General features: G+C 38.8%; 1 protein-coding gene across 1 annotated transcript in view; it reads left to right on the top strand.

The window, feature by feature from the left end:
- Nucleotides 1–25,539, top strand: part of ABCA12 (ATP binding cassette subfamily A member 12) — a 174,594-nt gene that overhangs the window by 54,470 nt on the left and 94,585 nt on the right. The window contains exons 4-7 of the mRNA XM_003784975.1: nucleotides 11,205–11,293; nucleotides 13,223–13,320; nucleotides 16,200–16,385; nucleotides 18,089–18,267. Coding sequence (XP_003785023.1) covers nucleotides 11,205–11,293; nucleotides 13,223–13,320; nucleotides 16,200–16,385; nucleotides 18,089–18,267 — 552 coding nt within the window. The remainder of the gene's footprint in view (nucleotides 1–11,204; nucleotides 11,294–13,222; nucleotides 13,321–16,199; nucleotides 16,386–18,088; nucleotides 18,268–25,539) is intronic.

Below are 25,539 nucleotides of genomic sequence, written 5' to 3' on the forward strand. Positions count from 1 at the left end.
CATACTCTACTCTGTGTACATTACTGTATTTTGCTTTATAAGATGGTGCCCAAGACTGCCCTCTTTTACTTCCCTTGAAGGTTTTCCATCCCATCTCAAATTGCCAGTGACACATTGCCTTAAGGCTCAAGCACAAGGATGAGATGTCACAAGCAAAAGATAAGTGTCAGGGGCATTATCTCCTGGAATAATGGCATACTTATATTACATTATATGGTACTTCCAGATATAATAAAAACTAGGAAGTGCAAATAAGAAATTCATAGTAATAAAGTTGAACATATACATAATTGAACAACCACCATTAAATGAGGTTAATGCCTGTCCTATTTTACAGTGTAAGAAATATCCAAAGAGTGAATAGGAAATCGGGATCATTTATGACCTGACCCATCAATTTTCCTTGCTGGGATTCTAAACCTACAGACTCCCAGGAGTCTACCTGTCTGTAGACCTGAAGACAGTTTTGTGATCTTGAATCAGCCATGAGATAATTCTGTTAGAAAGTTTTTTAAAAGACCTCTGGAGGAAAGATTATGCTTATCTATAATCGGAGATAATTGGCTCCCGAACTTTAATACTAAATTCCTTGGCATAGAGCACGGCTTCTCCTTTAACATCATCATCGTGACTTCGGTCATCAAAGAAATAGGCGGCACTTTCAGGAAGAGCAACCACAAGCCGTTCAGCAAAAACTATAAACATGTCAGGAATTGTCATGGGAAGTGACCTGGGACACGTAATTGTTGGGTTACTGATTCACACAGGTTTTGTTGTTTTGAGAATTTAATGAAGCTTGAAGCGTTAAACAATTTTATGTGCATTCATTCATTTATTCAAGAATAATGACTGAGAAAATTCTCTGGTACCATTTCCGGGGGTAGGACACAGAGGTGACTAGGAAAAATCTTCTACCCCTTCCTCGTTTGCAGTTTAATGGAAGGGGAAGCAAGAAAATGATCAAACAAATAAATAGCATAATTGCATACGAATAAATGTGCTAGTGAGAAGATAAAGTGCTGAAGAGGTAGACGTGGAATGTGCAGGGATTTAAGAGAGAGTCACAAGAAGGCCTCTCCTAGAAGTGACGTTGGGGCAGGGACCAGTGAGGATAGGGAGGGACCAGCAGCAGCATGGAACGTCTAGGAAGGAGGGTTGCAGGCAGAGAAACAGCAAACGGTCACAGGCAGGGACAAACCCAACCATTGCCAGGAGCAAAACTCAGCTGTTATGGATGGGACACAGGAAGGGATGATGGAGGGATGAAGGATGTGTGAAGAGAAACGCAGGAGACAGAGCGGGCAAAATGGGCTCTGAAGGAAAGGTAAAGGGATTCACGCTGTGGTTTAAGTATAAGGGGAAGCCACTGGAGAGGTTTAAGCAGGGAAATGGCACGACGTGATATCTATGAGAATCGCACGCTCCAGGCATAGCCAAGCAGCATCTCCGTGAGCACTAGTGTAGAATTCTGTGTGGAGACCACAGCCAGCTCAAGCCTGTGTCCTCTTAGGTAACCGACGCAAAGGTGACATGCAAGGAAAATGGTGCTTCCTGTCCCTTAGTGTTGATGGCCTAGGTGTCCATTGCTATGTCGGTGATGGAGGAGGCATGATTTCTGCTGATGTCCTAGGCAGGGAGGGAACTATTAAATCACCAATGATACTAGGGGATAATGTAATGAAGAGTGCCAGACAGAGGCAGGAGCGAGACACTCTCCACCCTACAAGGAGGAAAGAGCTCTCGGCTGGGGCAAACTTCACCAAGAGGTGAAGTTCACTGGAGATGAACATCTTGAGAACCAAGCATTAGAGGAGATATGGGAAAAATTAATATCCATTATTTACTAATCAGCTTACAGTTCTACCTGGGGTTTCCTTTTTTTTTTTTTTTTTTTTTATCTGCATGAAGAACTAGCTATGAGGCCAGGCATGGTGGTCTCTAATCCCAGCACTCTGGGATTCCTTGTGCTTAGGAGTTCGAGACTAGCCTGAGCAATAGCAGGACCCCCATCTCTGTTAAAATTAGACAAATTAGCTGGATGTGGTGGCACATGCCTCTAGTCCCAGCTACTTAGAGGCTGAGGCAGGAGGATCCCTTGAACGCAGGAGTTTTAGGTTACTGTGAACTATGATGCCATGGTACTCTAGCTTGGGCAACAGAGTGCAACTCTCTCCATCAAAAAACAAAACAAACAACAACACAAGAAAACTAACTATGAGGGAAATAATTAGCAATATCTAAGAACTATGTAACTATCCTTCCCCCAAAGGAGTATTTTTCTATTTAATACTACAGAAAGCTGAACTTATGGGTTTATGTGAGAGAGATACTGAGTTGGTTTTGGAAGTAGGATCAAAGTCCTGCTTTGATTCTATCATCTGTTGATTATTCTCTAGACAGCTAATCATGTCTCTTAACTTAGTTCTAGTCTAACTTCCAGGTAGTTTGTCTAGTTCAAGTTGTATATTGCTGTATATTCAGAATTTTCTCTAAACTACTAAGTGGAGCTTAATTTAGAAAATGATGAGCAATAATAAAATCGCATGAATGACATTTCCCATCATGCTGTTAACTTCCATGCTTTATACAGCCACATAATGAAACTGGCTCGCGGTTTACCAGGTAAACCATCCCACTAAATTGTATCCCTTGGGTGAAGGAAGATTCACCAGCACAGCCTGAGAAACAAAACAGTCTTCTTTTTCTGTTCTGCAAATGAGTAAAGAAATGCCACTTCTGGTCTCATCAAAAAACACTTGCCATGTTTCTTTTGAATAAAATGTTCTGAAAGGCACGATCGCACTGCAGTCACTCCTTCCTGGCCAGTCACCAAGTGTTTGGATGTGATTTTGCGTTTGGCACCAGCCTTCTGTTATTAAATTCATACTTCCCTGGGCATTAGCTTCAGGATGAGATGTCTTTAAAAAAAAAAAAAAAAAGCCCAACACTGTACTCAGCATCCGCTCTAACTAGCAGTCTGAAAAAAGCATTGATCACATTGGTGATTTTCTTGCTCATTTGCACAACAGACGATCCCACATCACAGATCACAGAGCTTACCCTTTTCTTTTCTCCCTGCACTGCCTGTAAGATGCATCAGCACAGCGGGAGCCCTGGCTGCCAGCCATTGCTCACATAGCTGGAGGACGGCAAGGTGTTCCCCCAAGCTCACAGGGTCCTCATTGTGAGGAGTGATTCAGCACTCTGGGAGGTTTGCCTCCTATTTCTGTTGATATTCGTCCGTGACCCAAGCTTCTAAATTCATACCTCTGTGCCTCTTGAATGGCTCCTACAGAACTTGAACGAGAGCTCCTCAGCTCTTATTCCAGGATGATTCTAAAGTGCCATGGTTTTTGTTTAATATTTTTATTCAATAAAATTATTTTTAGAATTTTTTTAATTTAACAAAAAATTATGGCTAACTTTAGAAATTTACTTAAAGATAGTATTAGGAATGTAAGGCAAATGAAAGTATAAAAGGTATTTGTCCTCATTTGCCTATAAAGATGAGATAGGGTGAATAGCTCTCCTACCGAATTGGTCTTTGACTAATTTATAACCATATAGAAATCATGTTATCTATAATTAGTGTAAAAACACAGGTAAATGAGACTTTAAGAGTTTGAAAACTTTCCTCTAAAGATTTGAAATGTTCCCAACACGAAGAAATGATAAACATTTGAGGTGATGGATATTCTAATTACCTGAGTTGATCATTCTACATTGTACATACGTCAAAATCTCACACATACCCCATAACTCTGTATAACTATTGTGTATTAATAAAAAGGAGTAGTTACATTTTAAAAATAATATTCTCTACATAATTAAAAAATAAATGTTTGATAAGCTAATTTATTCACTAATGGTTAAGAACACTGTATTAACAGTAATACATCAAACTAAATTCCTTGAGCTGAAAAATCAAGGTCCATTAAAATATTGTTAAAATTGTCTAAAGTTGGGCAGCACCATAGCTCAGTGGGTAGGGCATGGGCCACATACAAGGCTGGCAGGTTTGAACTCGGCCCAGGCCTGCTAAAACAACAATAATGACTGCAACAAAAAAAATAGCCAGGCTTATGGCGGGTGACTGTAGTTCCAGCTACTTGGGAGGCTGAGGTAAGAGAATTGCTTAAGCCCCAGAGTTTGAGGTTGCTGTGATGCCACAGCACTCTATCAAGGGTGACGGCTTGAGACTTGGCCTCAAAAAAAAAAAAATGTCTAAAGTAAAAGGAATAGCAAAGCAATTTCACACACAAAAATGTAATAATTTAAATAAAAAGGCTTTTTGACAAGGTACTTAGAAAATAATGGCCAAATTTTAAAGAAAATGATTGCTACAAATAAACGTTAGAAAAAATAAAGCTGTGATAAATTAAAAAAAAAAAAAAACTTTCCTCTATCTTGAATTATTATATTTGTTATTGTTACATAGTTAATCAAAAAACATAAAGACACATTATTTAAAAAATGATTACATATCATTGAAATACAAACCCTGATAATTGTTAAATAAAATTTATTGAAGTACAGAATAGAAACATTAAAATTTTATTTATCAAAAAACAGTGAGAGAATGCCTTAACTACCGTGTAGCCCAAACTATTCATTCAGTGAGAAAGTATTGAATTTCCACACGTGCTAGAGATGATGTGAGTCAGTGTGATGGAGAAGGGAACCAGGTGCATTCCATGCCCAGGCCCCATACAAAGGTCAAAGAGAAACAAAGAGACGAGATAAAGGCAAATTACCATATAGCATTGTAAATGTGATGAATGTTTGTCTTGGTCTCAGTGCGCCCAGAACATTAGTCGAGACAAATGAGGGAGGGTGACACTGTGTGATTCCTCTGTTCGCGCTGAGGAATCCGATCTTACTGGTAGAAACAGGTACGTGTGGACAGATGTCAAGAAAGTTCTCCCAGAGACTTTTTTAAGAGTGTGGTCATTAAGGACGGATAACATGGTGGTTACCAGATAGAGGAAGGAATATTTGAGACAAGCCATGGAGAGAGAATGCCAGAAGTCAGTGGAAGAGAAACGTAGATGGAGGTGTTTGCATAGATGGCTTAGAGGAACGGGCAGACAGCTCTGCTACTGCTGTAGCAGAGAAATTACAAATTTCCTTGCTGTGCTCCCAGATTAATCTGGCTGTTTCATGGCTAGGTAGAACTTAACCCTTACAGCGTCATCGGAGAAATGCCGTGACATCATTCCTTTCTTCCTCTTCTATATGTTCCTGTCACGTCTACCCTCTTAACATTTTCTCATCTGCCCTTCTGAGTCCCTTCAGAAACTTTTAGAAATGTACTGGTTCAGGTTATATTAATATATTATAACTCGAAATTCCTTCCTGAGAATAAAAAAAAAAAACCCTCGAGGATGGCCAACACTTTAAAGAAATTCTAAATCTTAACTGCTGTTGATTGTTGGGTTGTAACTGGGCCACTCAGAGGAGAGAGGTATGGTGTGAAGGTGGACAGGGGGGCAGGCATCCCCAGCTGAAGCATTCGCAGCTTTTTAAGGAATGGAGGTCAGGATGAAATACAAGAAGATAATGAACACAGTTATGGCTTTTCTGTGAATGATTTCTGCTTGGGAAGAGCTAGAAAGGACAACTGCAATGACTCACTGAGGGGGCTGCAGGGACCATCATTTACATTAAAGTCAAAGATGAAGATTGTCTGCTGCTGGGATCAGAACTGGGCTCAGAGCAGATCCCACAGCTTTCTAGGTGTTCACTACACATCCATGTAATTATTTATAATTCTGGCGACAAGAGAAAAAATACATACAAAAATTTACATAACCCTTACAGACAAAAAAGAATGTTATAATTTTCTTTTGAGGATATGCCATATGGCCCTTTCCTGATAGGAAATCTTATATAAATAGAATCTACCACGGCACACAGAGATACCATTAAAACAGGTAGTCTTTCCCGCTCACAGGAAATGTGAAAGTGCCTAGTGGAAGTACATCAATTATACCGTTATGATGATATATATAAATGTGACCTTTTCTGCATGTAACTGCTGGTAGACATGTCTGAGAAGAAGTGAAATCTAGTCTGTGTTTAGTTTTCTTCTAAGCCTGATAGAATTATTAAATCCAATATGCTTCCCTCCTGAGTTTTGTTCCCAAATAGAGACCTACAAATGGCCATTGAGGCAGAGTCTGTGTCTTCAGTACCTTAGAGGAGAGGCCCTCAGCCATCGTCACAGCACAGTACATTGGCCTGGGTCCAGTAACAGTTACACGATGTCAAGGACCACTAGGTGATTTGACTTGGGCTTTCTTGGTTCACCTGCGGCAGTTCTCAACCTGTGGGTTGCGACCCCTAAGACCATTGGAATACACATCCTGCGTATCAGATATTTACATTATGATTCATAACAGTAGAAAAATTACAGTTATAAAGTAGCAACGGGAAAAATTTTATGGTTGGGGGTCACCACAACATGAGGAACTGTATCAAAGGGTCACAGCAATAGAAAGGTTGAGAACCACTATCCTAGAGGACTGAATCCTGTGGAATCAAATGGCCCTACATGCTGAATTCAAGGGCAATCTGAGTTTGGCACAATGCTTTAACATACTTCCCAGGGACATCAAATATGAGGTTGGATCTATGAGACTTCCTCAGTGCTATTCAAAGTTCCTAATAGTTCTCAGTCTCCCAAGTTGGTACTGGGGAGTGAGGCTAGGGATGTGTTGGAGACTTCCACTTACCTGCCGTTGTCTACTCTAGCGCAAGTTTTCTCCATCTTGATTCGCAACTGTTGACAACTGGAACCGGCTAATTCTTGGTTGTGTTGTTATTTTAGGAGGCTCAGCAGCGTCCCTAGTCTCTACCCACTAGAGGCCAGTGGTAGCATCTCACACAAAGTTGTGTTTCCAAACATTGCCAAGTGTCCCCAGGGAGAGGGAGGCCAAACTGACCCTAGTTGAGAACTACGGCTACAGTGGAAGTGTGGAGGAAAACTTCTAAGGTGCCAAGAGACTTGAATGAAGGTTGTGATTCTCAGGATCTTACTCTATAAAAACACAAATGATTACTGTGACTTGGGGTCCCTGTTGTGTGTCCCCACCCTCCTCTCTGCAGGTCCTTCCTTAGCTCCTCTCATCACAGTACTGTAATCCCTTGTTTTCTCATTTGACTTGCCCATTACATTACATGTTATATGAATTAAATCCACCCGGGTGAGTTAATGAATGAATATGGTAAGTAGTGTAAGATAGTAACTTTGGGGCTATGATGCCATCCCTGGGTGTTTCCTCTTCCAAGGACTTTACAAGAACTAGGGGTGCAACTGTGGAGAGCGGGCCAGGGCCATTAAAAAAATGCTTCCTTCGCTCTAAGATCTCCAACTGATACTCTTCATTATCAAGCCCCCATTGCTGGTCATGTGCTAAACATCCTTCTACCTGCCAACACAGCACGCTGTACACTTTCCTCAAGAATCTTACAGCCTAAAAAGGGAAAAATTGGTCATAACTATAAATAGAAAATTCTTCTCTTAAGTAGATAAAGAAACTAATAAACCCATAAAATGAAGACAGGGTTGCAAAGCCCTGGTGCAGTCTCATGTGTCACTTCACTTCACCAACCAATGTTTGCAGTCTCCAGATCTTTAAAATAATGGGATGAGTCCATTTGGTATCCAGCATCCTTTTGGTTTGTTTGTTGCAGTTTTTGGCCAGGGCTGGGCTTGAACCCACCACCTCCGGCGTATGGGGTCAGCGCCCTACTCCTTTGAAGCACAGGCACCACCCTGTATCCTGAATTCTTGAAGGCTCTAGGATTCTAAAGAGGTTGCATCTAGAGCACAGCTAGATAAGTATGGGCCTTCAACTCATACTGATAGTGCCTGCGATGACAGTGCAGGCAAGCACTCAGTACATACATCTCATCTCCCACAACAATCTTCCAATTATCTTCCTAATTGGCTGACGAGGAAACCAATGGCTAAGACCTTTAATGAAGAGTTAGAGCTGAAATTCCAAAGCTATGTTCTAACTCTGAGGCTCTTCCTGCCACACTCCAGCTATATACTCTTTTTTTATTTAATCAGCCTTCAAATCTTATGGTCCAGTACTCTGCTAGATTCCGGGAACATAAAGATGAATGAGACGTGGCACCTGCTCTCAAGATGTCAGAGCCCAAAATAGAAACATTCTGGGAATAGATACATATAAAATAAGTATGGATAAAGTCACCACCCGAAATAACGAAAGAGGCACCGTTTCCCACTCATCACTCTAAGGAGTGTATAGTGTTTTACCTATAAGCATAATCATTGTTATCAGAAACTTCAGAGAATGCCCTTAACTCAGTAAGACCTGCTACCTTCTTGCCTTCTCTTAGTAACTTAATAGGGAGTTAATATTAATTACTATAGAGCCTCTGTAAATTGACCACCCCAGGGACTGTAGCAAACTGGCCAACATATGGAGGTGGTCAACATATGGAACTACGCCTACTGTACTGATAAGTATATGTGGTACATGTCTGGTCTATGAAAATTAGGTCAACTTAAGGAAGTGGTCAATGTAGGGACGTGGTCAGCTGTGGAGGCTCTCTGTACTTTTGTTTATGGGAAATAGGTTGTACTTCAACTTGTAGCTTTAATTCATCTTTTTATCTGAATATTCTCTGTTGGACATTATTTGCAGTTTCCATTTTAAGAGTTTCAATAGATTTTATTTTATTTTTATTTATTTATTTTTGGGGGACAGAGTCTCACTATGTCACCCTCAGTAGAGTGCTATGGCATCACAGCTCGTAACAACCTCAAACTCTTGGGCTTAAGAGCAATTCTCTTGCCTCAGCCTCCCAAGTAGCTGGGACTACAGGCACCTGCCACAACGCTTGGCTATATTTTGTTGCAGTTGTCACTGTTGTTTTAGCTGGCCCGGGCCAGGTTTGAACCTGCCAGCCCTGGTGTATGTGGCTGGCTCCGTAACCCCTGTGCTACAGGCACCAAGCCCATTTTAAGAGTTTAAAGAAAATTGTTTTGATATGAATGGGAGTAGACACTTGCCATCATGCATCGCACCTCACAATTGCAAAATAAACCTGGAAAAAAATTTCAGGAAGCCCTAACTTCCCCCAAAAGGCACACCATGATGACTTAAAGGGATGTGGGCAACCATGCAGCCATGGGCATGTCCTGATGAAGGTAAGGTCTGCCCTGCTTCCTTCCCCGAGAGCAGTCAGTTCACTGCTGGGCAAACTCAGGGCTGCTGAGCCAGCTGCTTGCTGGGAAGGGAAGGAGCTTATCCTTCCTTGGAGTTTAAACAATATTTACAGGAGCAACTTCGGGGTTCTCAGCATTCTCTGTGGAGCCAGGGCACCTTTCGCTTCTCCGAGCGCACCTTCCTAGTGTCCTGCTGCCTCTCCCTTTTCTTCCTCTCCTACCATTTATTATTCAGTCTGTCCTCCCTTGCTCCTTCATGGCTCATCTCTGTCATTCTTTCGGAATTCGTTGCTGTCCTTAGTCCTTAAAATTTTTATGAGGGCACTTTTTCCCTTTATTTTCAAAACGTGTTGATATTAAATAGTCTTCCTTGTAGTATTTCAAGCCACACCAGAAAATGGTGAGGAAAAGAAAAGGAAACACGACTTTCTCAGACTTTCTCAAACTTCTTTTCTGAGAGACGGGAAAAGGTTTCAGGTCAGTTCTTATTTTCATCTGAATAGTTTCCCCATCCAAATCGTCAGCATAAGGAATGAAAAAGATTTAGGGGAATACAGCCAGAGTTATGAATAATTCAAATAGACATTAAGAATGCAGAACTTTGGGAGCAACCAGTACATTTTACGGAGACTATTGGAAAAACACTGGGGAATGGAAACAAATATCACCTGCTTTTCTTCTTCCAATTATAAATCATAAAGTCCGCTGCAACCAGGATTCTGTTCTTGTTTCTAAAACAAAAATCGAATTGAAGCACAATGGCAAGCAGAATTTCTTGCTTCCCATTACCTTTTATGTGTATCTTAATTAAGCATTTTTTAAATATACAGCTATACAAAATTAACTAAATTTTTGGAATTCTGAAAATTATTTGCAACCAGGCATTTGGACTGCTTTCATTTTTAAAATATATATATTTGTTTTAGGCACTTACGTATATGTACATCGAGTTTTCAAGAAAATGTGATTATCTTTTTTTTTTTTGAGACAGAGGCTCACTCTGTTACTCTGACATTACAGCACACAGCAACCTCAGACTCCTGGGTTCAAGTGATCCTCTTGTCTCAGCCTTCCAAGTAGCCGGGACTAGGTGCCTGCCACTACTCCTGGCTAGTTTTCCTATTTTTAGTAGAGACATGGTGTCACTCTTGCTTAGGCTGGTCTTGAATTCCTGAGCTCAAGTGATCCTCCCACCATAGCCTCCCAGAGTGCTAGGATTACAGGTGTGAGCCACCGTACCCGGCCTGAAAATGTCATTATCTCCATATTAATAATAAACCAAACAGGAGGTGAATTTTTTTAAAAAGAAAGTTACTCAATTTTGATAAGGTTTTCTTCCATAAGCCGATGTAATCCTGCTGTGCAGGGTTCCTGGCTCTTCAATGAGCTTATGACTGCATTGATGCATTCAACACGATTGAAAAGTGTATTTAATATTATGCCTTTTCTACCTAGTGCCACCTGTAATGACGCCAGCCACAGTTTCAGCACATACTGAATACTTAATAAATGTTTATTCTTTTGTTTCTTCCTTGAATCTGTCTTACAAAGTATTCAAAATGCATCTACAATTTAACATGGAAAACTTGTTTTCCTTTTAATGTTGACAAATGAGCAGATCTTTATTTCAATCCCCAAAGCACTCTAGACTTTCATCTATTCCATATCTATCAACTTTCTGAAAGAAAGGAAAATCCTAAATACTTTCAATATTTAGGGTCCCAATGTGTCTTTTTCATTTCCTTTTTACATGATTATAATAAGAATAATTACATTAAACCTCATCTAGGCCATTTTCCCTGCATAAAAAATAGACCTTATAGGAGACCTTATATCTTCATTGGTGTATGGTTAGGTGAAGTCTTCCATTAAAATCCTAGAAAGTGCATTAAAAATTCGAAGAGTCCTCCGAGAGTCCTGGAATCTGCCACACAATACATTGCCGTAACTAACTAAAATTAATGCGGGAAAAGTTATAGAGTTCTTGCTTTTTCTTCTCTAGTGAACTTCTGAGAAAGTCATCTAACTTGGAGGACAGCAATTTATCACTCCAGAGCACCCAAGCTCCAGAAAGAAGGCATGCCTCACTGGGTAAGCTATTCTCTTCTGTAGAGTTTAGGACAAGCCTTTCGGAAGAGTAAAGATCTAATCTTTAAAAGGCTTATGCTTTAAACTTTTCAAGCAAAGGTACAATGCTTAGAGTATACCCAAGCGATCTAAATGTTCCTCATAATTGCCTGAGAAAGGTGGTACAATTACGTAAAGTGGTTGAGAAAAATTAGAAACTAAATCCTTACTGAAATGCCCAATGGCAGCAGACACTGGAGTGTTGAGAACTGCACTGTTTTTTAGAGCTGACACTGGACTCCAGTTGTCTGTAATTAACTGATGCTGGGATGGTTAGAAAGACCATTAATAGAAATTATTGGAATGAATCTCAGTGATTTGACTGGACTTTCTATTTTATGGATGAGAAATATGAGGCCCCACAGGTTAAGTACTGTGTCTATAGTCAGAGAGCAGAGCTGGTATTAGAAGGACTTGGAGGCCAGCACCCCTTCCTTCCACACTTCTTCTTCCTGAATGCTCACAGTCCTCCGTGTGACTGTGTGCTTGTTTCACACCTATGCCAGTAGCTCTCAGGCTTTCAGGACAGAGAAAGCTCCTGAGTTGCTCCCTTAAAACAACACGGGACCTTGAGCCTCATGCCCAGGTGATTCTGTTTCAGATGGACTTAAAAAGCACCAATTAGAAGCCACAAGTTGAGAATAGACTCTTGAAAGGGCAGGGATGTTTTACATCCATTTGGCAAATATTTATTGCATGCCTGAGGTCATGTAAGCACTGACCTAAGGCCCAAACAAATAAAGCTTCCTGCATGTCGAAATGTGATTGGTGCTCTGGATAAAAAGGGAGTATCTTTAAAGATGCTAGGTAATATTTACTACTCTATGATACAAAATAGCATTCCAATAGGGGTTGATAGACCAAGGTAAAAAAAAAAAATCTTCCTTAATGTAGTGGGAACATGGTTTGAGCGGTTTTGAGGAGTTAGTGTTCTGTTGTAAATGACCCGTGTTTGGCTGAGTGGGTTAAAGCACTGTAGAAATAAGGTCATAATGTTATGGTCCAGTAAGCTTTGCTTTGCTTGCTACCCACAGATTATGTTTCTCTTCCTGGCCAGTCATCTCCCAAATGCATTGCCTGGGTCCAGGAATCAGATAGCAAATTCTTTATCCCCATGGGCACTAATATAAAATCTAGGTCCTATGGACAATGAGTTACCAGTATTCTTGAATACTGAGATTCTTGGCTGTGAGGACATCTGTCTAAACTTTATAAAATCAGCATACTGGCTTAATGAATGTCCACACTACAGAGAGGAATGTATTCTTCTAGTGAATTCTCCAAACACAGAAATGTTCACCACATCATAAATAGTAATGGGCCACTTTGGGAATTAGTTAATTAGAGTATATTGTAGTCTGAGCTAATTGCTTTATCCCATTTATTTGATCTGAAATATCATTCAGAAACTACTTTGGGGAGGAGAGAATTTATGATCCTAAGCAGATTTCAGCATCCCAATTGGATAATTTTTTTTTAAAAGACCATTATCACCAGATGTGCACTGGCATATCCTTTGAACAGATGTTGGGTATGATGGATCTGTGGAACGGTGGAGACAACGTGAATCCTTTAGGCCCACACAGAAATGGTTCGGTTGATTGGGCGATAATACTGGTGATGAAGTTTAATAACACAAACTGGAATGAAAGCAAATGACATCTAAAGGACTGGGAAAAAACCCAGAGCAGACCAAAACCATCACGATTTCATAGGAAAAGAGAAAAACCATGGAATCTGCTATTTTTTTTCAGCATGAAACTTTCATGGAAGGGGCATATTTGAGACATTTTTGCTGTGGGATACACGCAGTGACATTTATGCATTCTCATGTGATTGTGCCTCTTTTCATTGTGTGTTTAGAATGCTAAGCTGTTCTTTCTTCCTCTACAGCCACAGTATTTCCCAGTCCAAGTCCTGATTGGGAAAGTATTGGAAGAGATATTTTCAATGGCACTCAAGTGCTTGCACGAATCCTTGGATTGGAAAAGGTAATGGATAGATAATAAAAAGCCGTTGAAAAAATGCCTTCGATTAGTGGAAAAACCTCCCCAATAAGAAGACCTTTGAAGCACCTTTCCTGCTAGAGTATTCTCTCCGGTGGAGGCCTTTTATAGGAGCTCTTCAATAAACAGCTTAAATGCTAAGACATTCTAAATTCCTTAAGGTCTTGAGTATTTACTTCCTTGTTAAGTCCCTTAATTGAACTTAAGGTTTTTATTTAGTAAGAAATAGGGTGGCATTATATGTAATCTTTTAATTTTCTGAAGCAAGGAAGAAAAAAAAGACCAGCTGAAGCTGTAACCCTCTTGCTGCCTCATCCATACTAATCACGTCCTTGGGAAAATTAGAGCTGGGGAAAATGGTGCCTCCAAGGAAGGAAGTCCTTTTCCTCAGCACCTTTCAGAGCTCTTACCCATGGATTTCTCTGCTTCCTGGTGATCACCCACTTCAGGGTTTCTCAGACTGCAAGATGATAAACATAATTTCTCTTAGCACTGTGAACTGGCAGCCTGTGAGTTAAGTGTGTGTGTGTGTGTGTGTGTGTGTGTGCACGCGCGTGGGGGCTTGTGCAGGGACTGTAAGAAATTGCATTTGAATGCCTTTAGGCAGAACAGGTGCTTTTTGTAAGTCCAATGCCCACTTCTCCTTATTGTCTTTTACGCCCCAGATTCCCACCTTTAAGTTCATTGGCTGGTCCCACAGGAATTTCAGTCCTGTTTTATGTGCTCTTCAGAAATAAAGAGACCATTTTTGACACTTTACATCAGGCCTCCTCAAACTATGGCCCTCAGGCCACATGCAGCCCGGCTAGGACATTTATCCGGCCAGCCGAGTGTTTTTGCCGCCACTGCCTGTCCTGCTTAGCAGCCACCTCGTCCTAGGGCCTGCAGTCTGGCCCTCCAACGGTCTGAGGGACAGTGAACTGGCCCCCTGTTTAAAAAGTTTGAGGCCTCCTGCTTTACATTATAGAGACTATTTTCTTCTTCACTCTCTCCCCCCCTTCCTCCCTTCTTTTCTCCCTCCCTTCCCCTCGCAGTCACACATGCACACACACACACACACACACACACACACACACACCACAAGCCTTCTGAATAATTTATCCATGTTTCACATAGTAGACATTTCTTCCCTCTGAATCACCAGACATGTCTCTGACCTTAATTCACATTCTGGAAACTGTAAGCACTGCTTTTTAGTAAGTCTTTGTTAACTACTGTTGAATTGCCATTCTGTATAACTGAGCATCTGAATAAACTTGATTGTGTAAATAAGCCAAAGGACAACACAAAAATGGACACCGGGAAAAGGCACCACACTCATCAAGGCAACAACTCTGGCCTTGCTGGCTACAGACTTTCCCATTGAGGCCAGTCGAGACATTGAAAGGCTAGTTCATGTACTATTGGAGGTCTGTAAAACTCCCTGTCTGGCATAGAAATACCCCAATAGACCTAGTTAATTCCAGTCTAAAGCCTCCTCCAGTCAGGCCAGTGTGCAAACCAGGGAAAGTGATTCTCTTCCATTCTCTAGCTTCCATATTGGGTCCTAGAAGCAGACAGTCTTGCACTGGATCGCACAAATTATCTAATATCTAGAACAGCAAAGCAATATTGTATGGAAATGCTGAAGTTCTCTTTCTTACATGGAATAAAATTTTAGAATTTTGTGAGGCAGCACACAGAGCTATACATCCAGGGGAGATAAGCCAAAAATGAATCTTCTATGTATGGATACATATTTTTAGAGAAACTGGAGTAGGAAAGGGCTGTAAAAATTAGGATGACACATTGATGCCTGTGTCAGCACTCTCTCTGGGTCCTCTTTCTTTCTCTTTACTGCTTTTTGCAACCCTTGCAAGAACAAGTCGAGAAATCATTTGGGGCGAGTTTATGTGTACTGTTAGAACAGAGATACGGATGGATGACTAGAAGATCTAGCATTTACAGTACATCCAGGATAAGTGGATCCCGTCTTGTTCTGTCATACTTACAAGTTGAGTCACTGGAAGGTAGAGTGTAGATTTTGTGATATAAACTGAAGGGGAGGGTGAATCTGGCCTCCCTTGACAGGGTTGTAAGAATTAATTATTAAGAGGGACCCCATAAGTATGACAACTAAATATAATTGGCTCTGCAAATACCTAAGCAAATGCAATTAATATTATAGATGAAAATAATGCTATATCTGTGAAGAATGTGAGCTATAAAATATACTGGGTGATTATAACGATTCCTTTATGAAAATGATTTCCAATAATTGATTTTAGTAGTTATGCTTGCTTTTCCATACTTTCATATATGTTTTCCTTTTTTCTTTCTGTATGTATGACTTAAATGGAAGAATTGTTTTCCAACTAAAACTTAATCCATGTTTCCGCTTCTGTGAATAAACACTGTTGGCTCTTTGACCTTGAAGCTCCTTTTTTATGGAAGATCACAACCAGCTTCCAATGACGTGTTAGAAAGAGTTAGGACCCCTGAGTCTTTGCTTCCCAATGTCCAGAAAAAAAGGAATAACGTTTTTTGGCATGAAGATTTTTATCAGAAAAGACCTGGTCCATTTAGGTTTTTTGATCAGAAACAGGAAATGAGTTGAGTTAAACAACACATGTAAATCTTTTAAATAATAACAATGATGAGAACTAAATATAATTGGCTCTATAAATACCTAAACCACATTCCCATGTTCTCTCTGCAGGTTCTCACAGGTAAACGCAATGCACTTTGTGGTTATTTTAATAGTTGCTATAATGGAGGACCTTAAAATAGCTATTGTGAAGACAGGCCAGTTTGCTGGAAGACTAGAATAATTTAACATCTACATTTATTAACATTATTATTTCACTGTTTTCACACGTTTTTAGCTATTAGAGCAAAATTCAACTTCAGAAGATATACGAAGAGAGCTGTGTGAGAGCCATCCCGGGTACGTCGCAGACTACGCCTTCTCTTGGACCACTCTAGGAAAAAATGTTTTAAACAAATTCTGCCTTTCCAACATGACTCTTCTAGAGTCTTCTCTCCAAGAACTAAAAAAGCAGTTCTCTCAGGTGAGTGTAGATCTATTAATATAATCAAGATCTCATCAACAATATAAGGAAGGTACTATTTCTGTTCATGGGGCCTCATAGTGATTGAACATAAGTCAAAGAGCAAATGTGCGGCCCAGGTGGACTGGGCAGTGCTGGCTGGGACATTTGCCCACCTGTGGCATGTTTTCCTCACATTTGGACACAATGTTTAATCTTAAGTTCAGTTATTTAAATGTGAAGAATGGGGGTGACTTCAATACTGAACCAAAAATATTGCATTATGGGTAATGTAGATACATCTTTGTAGATGAAATATGGCTTTGCTGTATGCTGAATGAAGAGTAACTGTTTGAGATCCTTAAGTGAGATTACTGAGGATGTAATACAAGTTTAATAATTAAACTCTTAGAGCCATAAAACTATCAGAAGTAAGAATAATAGGTAATGTCTTTCTCCATACTTATTGACCTCAAATCTAGTTTGAAAAGCTAAATTTTGATGAAACAATGTATCTTTCTCCCCAAAGTGTTACACATTAAAAGCAAGAACATTTTACTATGGAGTGCTAATAACTATTTGCATATGCTAGTCTTAAGTGATAATTGTGAAAATAAAACACTAACAATCTACATTTAATGAAATCCCACATACAATGAAAAATCACAAAAAGTATTCAGAACTTCCTTGAAATTTTATAGACCAGCATAAATAAAACATATCCACTTCTCATGTTTTCCCCTTGATTCTCTGAATTTTATTATAAGTATAATAACTTATTTAAAGTATAATAACTTATATTTAAAATTCTAACAAAATTCTTAAATATCCCTGTAGTAATCTATTTTCCAACAAAATTCAATTTGAAACACTATTACCATAACCCCAATCCAACGGAAAGCTCTTAACAATTCTTTCTTAACAAACTTGTCAGTCATGTAGAGTAGACTCTATGTTCAAAAATCACATTCTCAGACCATGAATCAAGCCAAATCAAAAGCTTAACTTTGCTAGCATAAATGAGCTTATTAAGAAAATTTCTTTGGATGGAAATATAATAAAGAAAATACTTCACCTCTGGAAGTACTAGCTGGGTCCTATGATCCAAATTGAGAGCAAAAATCACAGTTTTTGTTTGTGTGTAGTACAGGGTGTTATTATTACACAGGTTCACTCACTATAAATCATTGATTATGACTAAAGTTCCTGGTATTGCATTAGATCTTTGAAAATATTTTATTGCACTAAGTATATGTAATGGAAAGCATTTTCCTAAACACATATATGCATATAAATTATGAATATATTGATATCAGTCTCTATATCTTCATCTATATATTACTTTCAAGGGTACTCCACTCAAACAATACAAGGTCTAGTAGTAAATATAGGGAAGATGTGTCTGTAGCTCCTAAACCAGGTCCTAAAAAAACAAAGATAAACTTTACTCAGAGCTAATTTTATTTTGGGAAATTACTTTTAATTCACAAATATATAATTTTAACTTTGTTAACCAAACATAAATATGTCAATTTCTGGCACGATAGTGGCAAACCCAATTATGTTGAAGAACATTAGAAATGGTTGCAGTGTTTTCCCAGTAAAAGATGGCTTCAAACTGACCATCTATGTCAAAGTCTAGATCTTTGAGGCTTTCAAGGACAGTAAGCCATGTGGTTACAAGTGTTAAAGTCTTTCTTCCCTCCGTGGTTTTGTTTTATAAGATATCAAGTGACCCCAACAATCAGAAGATAGTGTTTCAAGAAATGGTCAGAGCGTTGTCCTTCTTCTCCCAAGTGCAAGAGCAGCGAGCTGTGTGGCAGCTTCTCTCCAGCTTTCCAGATGTGTTTCAGAATAATGTATCACTAAGCAATCTATTTGATGTTCTTCGAAAGGCAAACAGGTAAGAAGATGTAGGAATTAGATGGAATATTATTGTTCACAGAAAAGTCTTTTTGTTGCTGCTGTTGTTACCTGTGAGGATCACTGCTAGGCAGGTTATTTAAACACGTAGCAAACAATCGTTCAGCACCCTAGTGTAGATTTGAGCAATGCAGGTAAGTGTATTTGTTTAGTAAAGAAGAAACACACACTGTGGTTATCAGGGTTATTGAAGCATCAGTGAGGAAGCAAGGAGGAACACTAATCCCGTCAGCGGCATCACTGCTCAGTATCCCCACGCTTCTGGAATGAGGCAGACAGCAGGACCAGTGTGGATCACAACAGTGGCTCCGGCTTACTCAGGGACAACCTGAGCGCTCTGCAGCCGGCATTTAAACTACTGAAGAGTAATAGACCTCTGTGTGTTCTGTTTGGTACCATCTATTATAAAAGAACACTATAGATTAGAATTTTATTCCAACACACCTCAAGGAAGCTGGCCTCTCTTGTGCCCAGCTGGCTTATCAACAACCTTTCTAAGCCCACAGAGTGGGTTGGCTTTGTCTGGCATATATGGCAAAAGATTTTTAAAAACACTTATAGAAAACTGCTTGAAAAAGCAGCTTTTTTAAATAAAAGAGATTTGGGCATGGCCAGTGTTCAGAGTTTAATGGACAGTACCCAGGTTTTGACTGTCCTGTTTAGCTATAACAATTTGAAAATGTGTGTTAAAGAAAACAATTACCACATCAGCAGGTATCAATTGTTAAGTGCCTATTACATGCCAGACACTTCACTGGGCTGTTTCTATATACCATTGGATCTTACAACAAACATTATTTATTTTATAAACAAAGCAACAGAGGGTCATAAAAATTAAATATTTGTTGATTGTGCAGTTAGCAGGATTCAAGACTGGATTTCCCAACTCCAGAACCCAGGCTGCCTCTCTAATAGCTCTTAAGTAACCTGGTTCTATTTCAGATGTTTAAAGCAGTAAAAAAGGTTGTTCTTACTCTTAGAATGCTAGTAAGAGCTTATGCCTATTCAAAGACCTTATAATAAGCCCTTGTATTGACATACTAATATAATCTATTTGATTCTTATGATAGCAGTCTGAGATAGATATAATAGATGCCCATTTTACAGCAGTGGCAACAGCCCTCACAGAGGTCAAATGATGTCCCCAAGGTTCTACAATGAGGAGTGGCAAACCCAGTAACTGAACTCAAAGAATCAGAACCCACATGGGTGCTCTGCCTACAAGAGCACTCTTCACTGAAGTGCAGATGGAGAAAGACGTTAGGAAGTCTGATAACTTACATTCGTCCCTATTTTACCTCTTCGGGAAATTTTCACTCACCCCGAATTTTAATTAAGACTTGCTCTTCTTCCTCTGACTTATATTCTTTTTTATTTTAAAGAGTTCTTAGTAGAGAAATAGTAAGACAAACCAATCTACTTATACCAAATGCAGTACACAACAACTTTGTGCCTCAGCTATGCAATCTAGAAGTTAAAAGTCCCAGGAGTCCCATCCTGAACTTGGAAGGTGCAGCCTTCAGAGGTAGTTTCTGGTACTACATGTTGATCCTCTTCCTCTACAGAGAAATACTACTCAATCAAGTTTGATGAAGCCTGGTACACAGACTCGTTCTCATGCTTTGTAGAGCTTCACTTTTGTCTAAACCTCCACATTCTTCAATCCTTATACTAAGTTTCTCAGTTTCACCTAGTTTCTCAGCAGCCTGAAAGATATTTGAAATGGCATCCAGAATAACCAGAGTAATTTCGGTATCTTTCGCAGTTAAGAGGTTCATTGACAGTTCTATTATGCCACAGTGAATGAGGTATATGATCTGTTCTACTGTTCCACCACTTGTATAGTTGGTCACAGCCTGTACAGCTTCCTCTTGTGTCTTAAAGTCTGCCTTCAAGAGAACTCCAACAAGTAATCGGACCAGGCCATGATTCACAGTTCACTGGTCCTGATGGCCAGCTGTGATGTTTGACATCATCCATGTAGCTTCCTTTTGAATGTTAGTTGGGGGGTGGTCGTCAGATTGGCTGTGTGGGCGTTAGGAAACATTGCAGGTGACGGTTGAGTTTTCCGAGACTTGGTTAGTAAGTGTGGTGCAGCTGACCCACTGTTGGCTCTTCTAGCTATTCCTGATATGTCATCTTTATCATGTGGTCACTTAGGTAATCTTCCCTGGACACTTTGAAACCTTTGTCACAACAAGAATCCCGCACCCCCCATTAGATGCTATGGAGAGACTCTTCCTACTTTAGTGAGTCTCCTGTGCCATGATGCTCCAGGAGTATTAGCAGATACTAGCTGGGCTTTTTCCTACCTTACTGATGGTCCGAATGAACAGATGAAATGCTTGTGAAAATAGGAGTTGTACCCAACTTGTGAAGCTTTGGGGAGCTGCCAATTGTGTCTCCTGCGCTGAGAGCCACAGGGAATGTTGTCATTGGGACAGATGACCAGAGTCAGGTTGTGATTGATGCAGGAGCACTTACTGTCTTCCCAGCCTGCTGACCAACTCCTAGTTATATTCTGTCTTAGACAGAAAGCAGGTGCACCGATTATAGGAGAAAGGGAATAATAGGAATTGGATAGTGTAGCAACGAAAAGCGTCAAAGTAAAAATCAGGCCACAAATAAGGTATCACTACAAACTCACTAGAATGAATAAAATTTTAAAAGATGAATAAGACCAAGTGTCGGCTAGAAGGTGGAACAACTGAATGAAGCTCTCACACAAGACAAGCTGGAGTGGAAAATAATATAGTCACTTTGAAAACAGTGTAACAGCTTCTCATGAAGTTAAATAGTAGATCCATGGAATCATTTTACTCGTGGATATTTACCCAAGAAGATAAAAACACATGCCCTCACAAAGACTTGTGTGCCAATGGTTATTTATTCATACTAATATGCAAAAGTTGAGGGAGGAAACTAATACCTGTAAATAGAATAGTTAAACAAACCGAGGGTTATTCAGACATTGAAATTCTACTCAATAATTAACAGAAGTACATTATTGAGGCACACATCTACATGCATAAACTTCATTAGTATTATGTTGGCAAAAGAATCTAATTCCTGCCCCCCCCAAAAAAAACCATACTGAATAGATTGATATCTTACTATTGCACATATAGGAATTTCTAGAATTGATAATATTAAGTTTATACTATTAGAAATCAGAATGGATTCTGGGGTAACAGCTGGAAACATGAAGAGACTTTCTTGGGGTGATTGAAATGTTTTCTATCTTAACTGTTGCATTGGTTACATAATTGTTGCATTGTGATGGTCAAGACTCATCACTCACACCCCATAAACTTATACAATCATAAATTGTCAATTTACAATTTAAAAAACTCATTAAATTGGCATGCCTAAAATAGATATATCTTATTGCATGTAAATTTTATTAAAAAAACAAGAAATAAGTAAAACCCCCAAATTCCACAGCATAATATTCACTAGGAGGTAGAAATCAACAAAACAGAGTAGGTGTTATTTTGGTGTAGTGAATTATTGTTCTGTGGCTATGTTAATTCCCTTGAAATTTAAAATTATTGCATATCTTAGCATTATGTAATAGAGCATAATGCCAAGTAATGATTATAAATGTAAAGCAGTCTACAGAATAATGAAAACAACTTACAGAGAAATAGCTTCAATTCAGGCAATTCAATAGCAAAAAACAAAGAATCCAATTTAAAAATGGGCAAAGATCTGAATAGATATTTCTCAAAATAAGACAAGCAAATAGCCAACAAATATATTAAAAAATGATCAACATCGCTAATCATCAGGGAAAATTGCAAATCTCAAACCACAATGAAGTATCATCGAACCTCAGAACTGCTATTATCAAAAAGACAAAAAAACAACAGTCGCTGGTGAGGACGCAGAGAAAGGAGAACTCCCAAACACTGTTGGTGGGAATGTAAAGTAGTATAGACATTCTAGAAAACAGTGTGGAGTTTCCTCAAAAAAATTAAAAATAACCAGGTACAGAAAGACAAAGGCTGCATGATCTCACTCTCCCTGGGAATCTAAAAAGGTTGATGTCGGGCCAGCCATGATGGCTGACGCCTGTAACCCTGGCACTCTGGGAGGTGAAGGCAGGAGGGTTGCTTCAGCTTGGGGGTTCAAGACCAGCCTTAGAAGGAGCAAGACCCCTCTCTACTAAAAATAGAAATATTAGCTAATGTTACGGTGGGCACCTGTAGTCCCAGCTACTCTGGAGGCTGAGGCAGGAGGATCACTTAAGCCTGGGAGTTTAGGTTGCTGTGAGCAAAGCTGATTCCAGGGCACATTAGTCTGAGAAACAGAATGAGACTCTATCTAAAAAAAAAAAAAAAAAAAGTTGATATCATAAAAGTAAAGACAAGAATGTGGTAATCAGAAGCTGAGGAGGGGGGAAGGTGAGGTTGGGGACAGTTGGTCGGGGCTAGAAAGTAACAGTTAAATAGGAGGAATACATGCTAGTGCTCCCATTGCACAGTTGAATGATTATAGTTAAAAATGATGTGCTGTATAAAATGTTGGAGGTTATGGATTTGCTAAGTCCACTAATTTGATCATTATGTTTTGTACACATTTTCAAAACATCCCACTACCCTTTACCCTATAAGTTTGTACAATTATATGTCAGTTAAAAAAAAAAAAAGCTTCCAGCTTCAAATTATTATGAAGTAAGTAACTTTCAACATTTGGTTGAAAAAGATTTTGCTATTGGAAGAACATTTAACATGGGGATCTACCACCTTAACAAATGTTGAAGGTAACCACAGATACAATGTTACAGCAGCTCTCCAGAGTTTATTCCTCTAGATTAACTGAAACTTCATGCCTGTTGATTAGCAGTTCTCATCTTCCTTTCCTCTCAGTCCCTGGAAATCACCATTCAACCCTTTGATTCTATAAATTTAACTATTTTAGACACCTCACATATGTGGAATTCGGTAGTATTTTTCTTTCTGTGACTGGCTTCAGTGATAGCATGATGTCCTCACATTTCATCCAGGCAGCTGCATGTTGCAAAATCTCCTTTTAAAAAACTGCATAGTATTCTATGGAATGTATGTCATTTTCTTTATTCATTCCTCTGGTATGGACATTTAGTTTGTTTGCGCGTCTTGGCTGTTGTGAATAGCACTGAACGGCAGTGCTGCCACATTCTTGAGAACCCTACCCAGCAATGGGATTGGCGGGTCATATGGTAGATCTAGTTTTCAATTTTGAATGAACTTCCATACTGTTTTCCATAGGGGCGCTACCATTTTATACTCCTGCTCATGGTGTGCGAGGGTTCTGATTTTTCCATATCCCTGCCAACACTTGTCTTTTGTTTATTCAGTAATATTTATCTTGACAAGTGTAAGATCATATTGTGGGCCTGATTTGCATTTCCTTAATAGTTAGTGATAATAATTATATACGTCAAATATCCGTTCACTGTGTATACATCTGCTCAGGAGAAATGTCTAGTCAAGCCTTCAGCCCATTTTTAAGTTGGGTTGTTGTGTTTGTTTTTATTTTTTGCTATTATGCTGGAGAAGTTCTTTATATGTTTTGAAAATTAACTCTTTACCAGATATATGGTTTATGAATATTTTCTCCTATTATCATGTAGCTTGCCTTTATAGCAGAGGAGCATTTGACTTTTATCTAAGTTGAATAACTCTTTTTTTCCAGTGGTCCAGTATATTATCACTAATTTATATGCTTGATCTTTCTAACAGGGTGGCCCTTACTTAATATGGTTTGGGGGCACTTTAAATGTGCTAATGTGACTGAAGAATTGAATGTTTAACTTTATTCAACTTTAATTAACTTAAATTTAAAAAGTAATAGCTGGTTCAGTTCTTGGAAAACCTTTTGTAGTATATTTGGAACCACCTGGGTATATGAATCTACTTTTTCACTTGTAAATATAATAAAATATATAGAGAGATTATGAATTTTCAACTAAAATTTAGCATCTGCATTGAAATGCCTCATAAGTTCAAAGATTTAGTATGGTATATACAACAGACAAAATAATTAATTAGTAGTTTTATATCACTTAAATGCTAAAATGATAATATTTTGGATGTGTTAGCTTAAATAAAATACATTATTAAAGTGAATTTCATCTGTTTCTTTTTAAATTTTTTAATGTGACTGCTAAACTCTAAATTAAACATGTGGCTTGCGTTGCATTTCTCTGAGAGAGGCCTTTATATACCATCTTTCAAAGGAGCTGTTTATTATCCTTATTATGCTTAAGCCGACAGTATCATTAGAAGTCATAATTTCCTCACAAATGACTATATTTTATCATGAAATTTTGGTCTCAATGGTATTTTAAGTCTTTCAACCCATAGAAACATTCATTATTTCCTCCAGCAACTTTTCTTAAGTTGTAGCCACCAAAATCGACTGTTAAGGTTATTGTTAAGGTTATGAAACAAATTAGCAGAAATAAGCAGTCTCAAAAGTCAAGGAGGGTATAGAAAAAACACATACGGTATAGAAAACCATGAAAGTATACACATATCCTATGTCTATTGCTGGAGAAGCATCACTGTGTTGAACTTCACAATAGGAAATTGTTAACAAAAGCTTTTGTTGCTAAGATGAACTAAAGCATTGACTCAGCTGTGGTTGTGTATAAATCACAACAGTGTTTATGAAATTCAGACGTATTTGTGCAATTGCAATGTTTCTTTAAAAATATACTGACTGTAAGGGGAGTAAAAGATATTTCCTAATTAACTAGTTCTTTTTTGGTGTTATACAAGGATGTTAACCAAAAATTAATTTTCTGATTGTTTATCCCAGTATAAATGGCCCATCATAATATTAACATAAAATCTATAGTACTCAGGCTCAGTGGTTCATGTCTGTAATTCTGGCACTTTGGGAGGCCAAGGTAGGAGGATCATTTGAAGATATGGCCAGCCTGGGCAACATAACAAGATCCCATCTCTTTAAAAAAAAAAGTTTTGTAAAGACAGTATCAATTAATATACATATTAATTTTGAACTACCTTTGGAGTAGTGCCTATGGGCTACTTTAAAAATAGAATTGTCTTTAATTAGGGCAAGCTCCATTTTTTTTCCTACAAAATCACCATTTGTTCAGCAAAAGATAAATATTTATCAAATGCTTACCTAACAATTATTTCTGAAACTGGATTCTTTATTTGGGTTTGATTTTTAATGAAAATAACGTCAAATATTTAATTTTCCCCTTTAATTGATAAAAAAGAAGTATCCTTTAATT

The sequence above is a fragment of the Otolemur garnettii genome, unplaced genomic scaffold (genome assembly GCF_000181295.1).
Source record: "Otolemur garnettii isolate 467f Iridium unplaced genomic scaffold, OtoGar3 scaffold00013, whole genome shotgun sequence".
Lineage (NCBI taxonomy): Eukaryota > Metazoa > Chordata > Mammalia > Primates > Galagidae > Otolemur > Otolemur garnettii.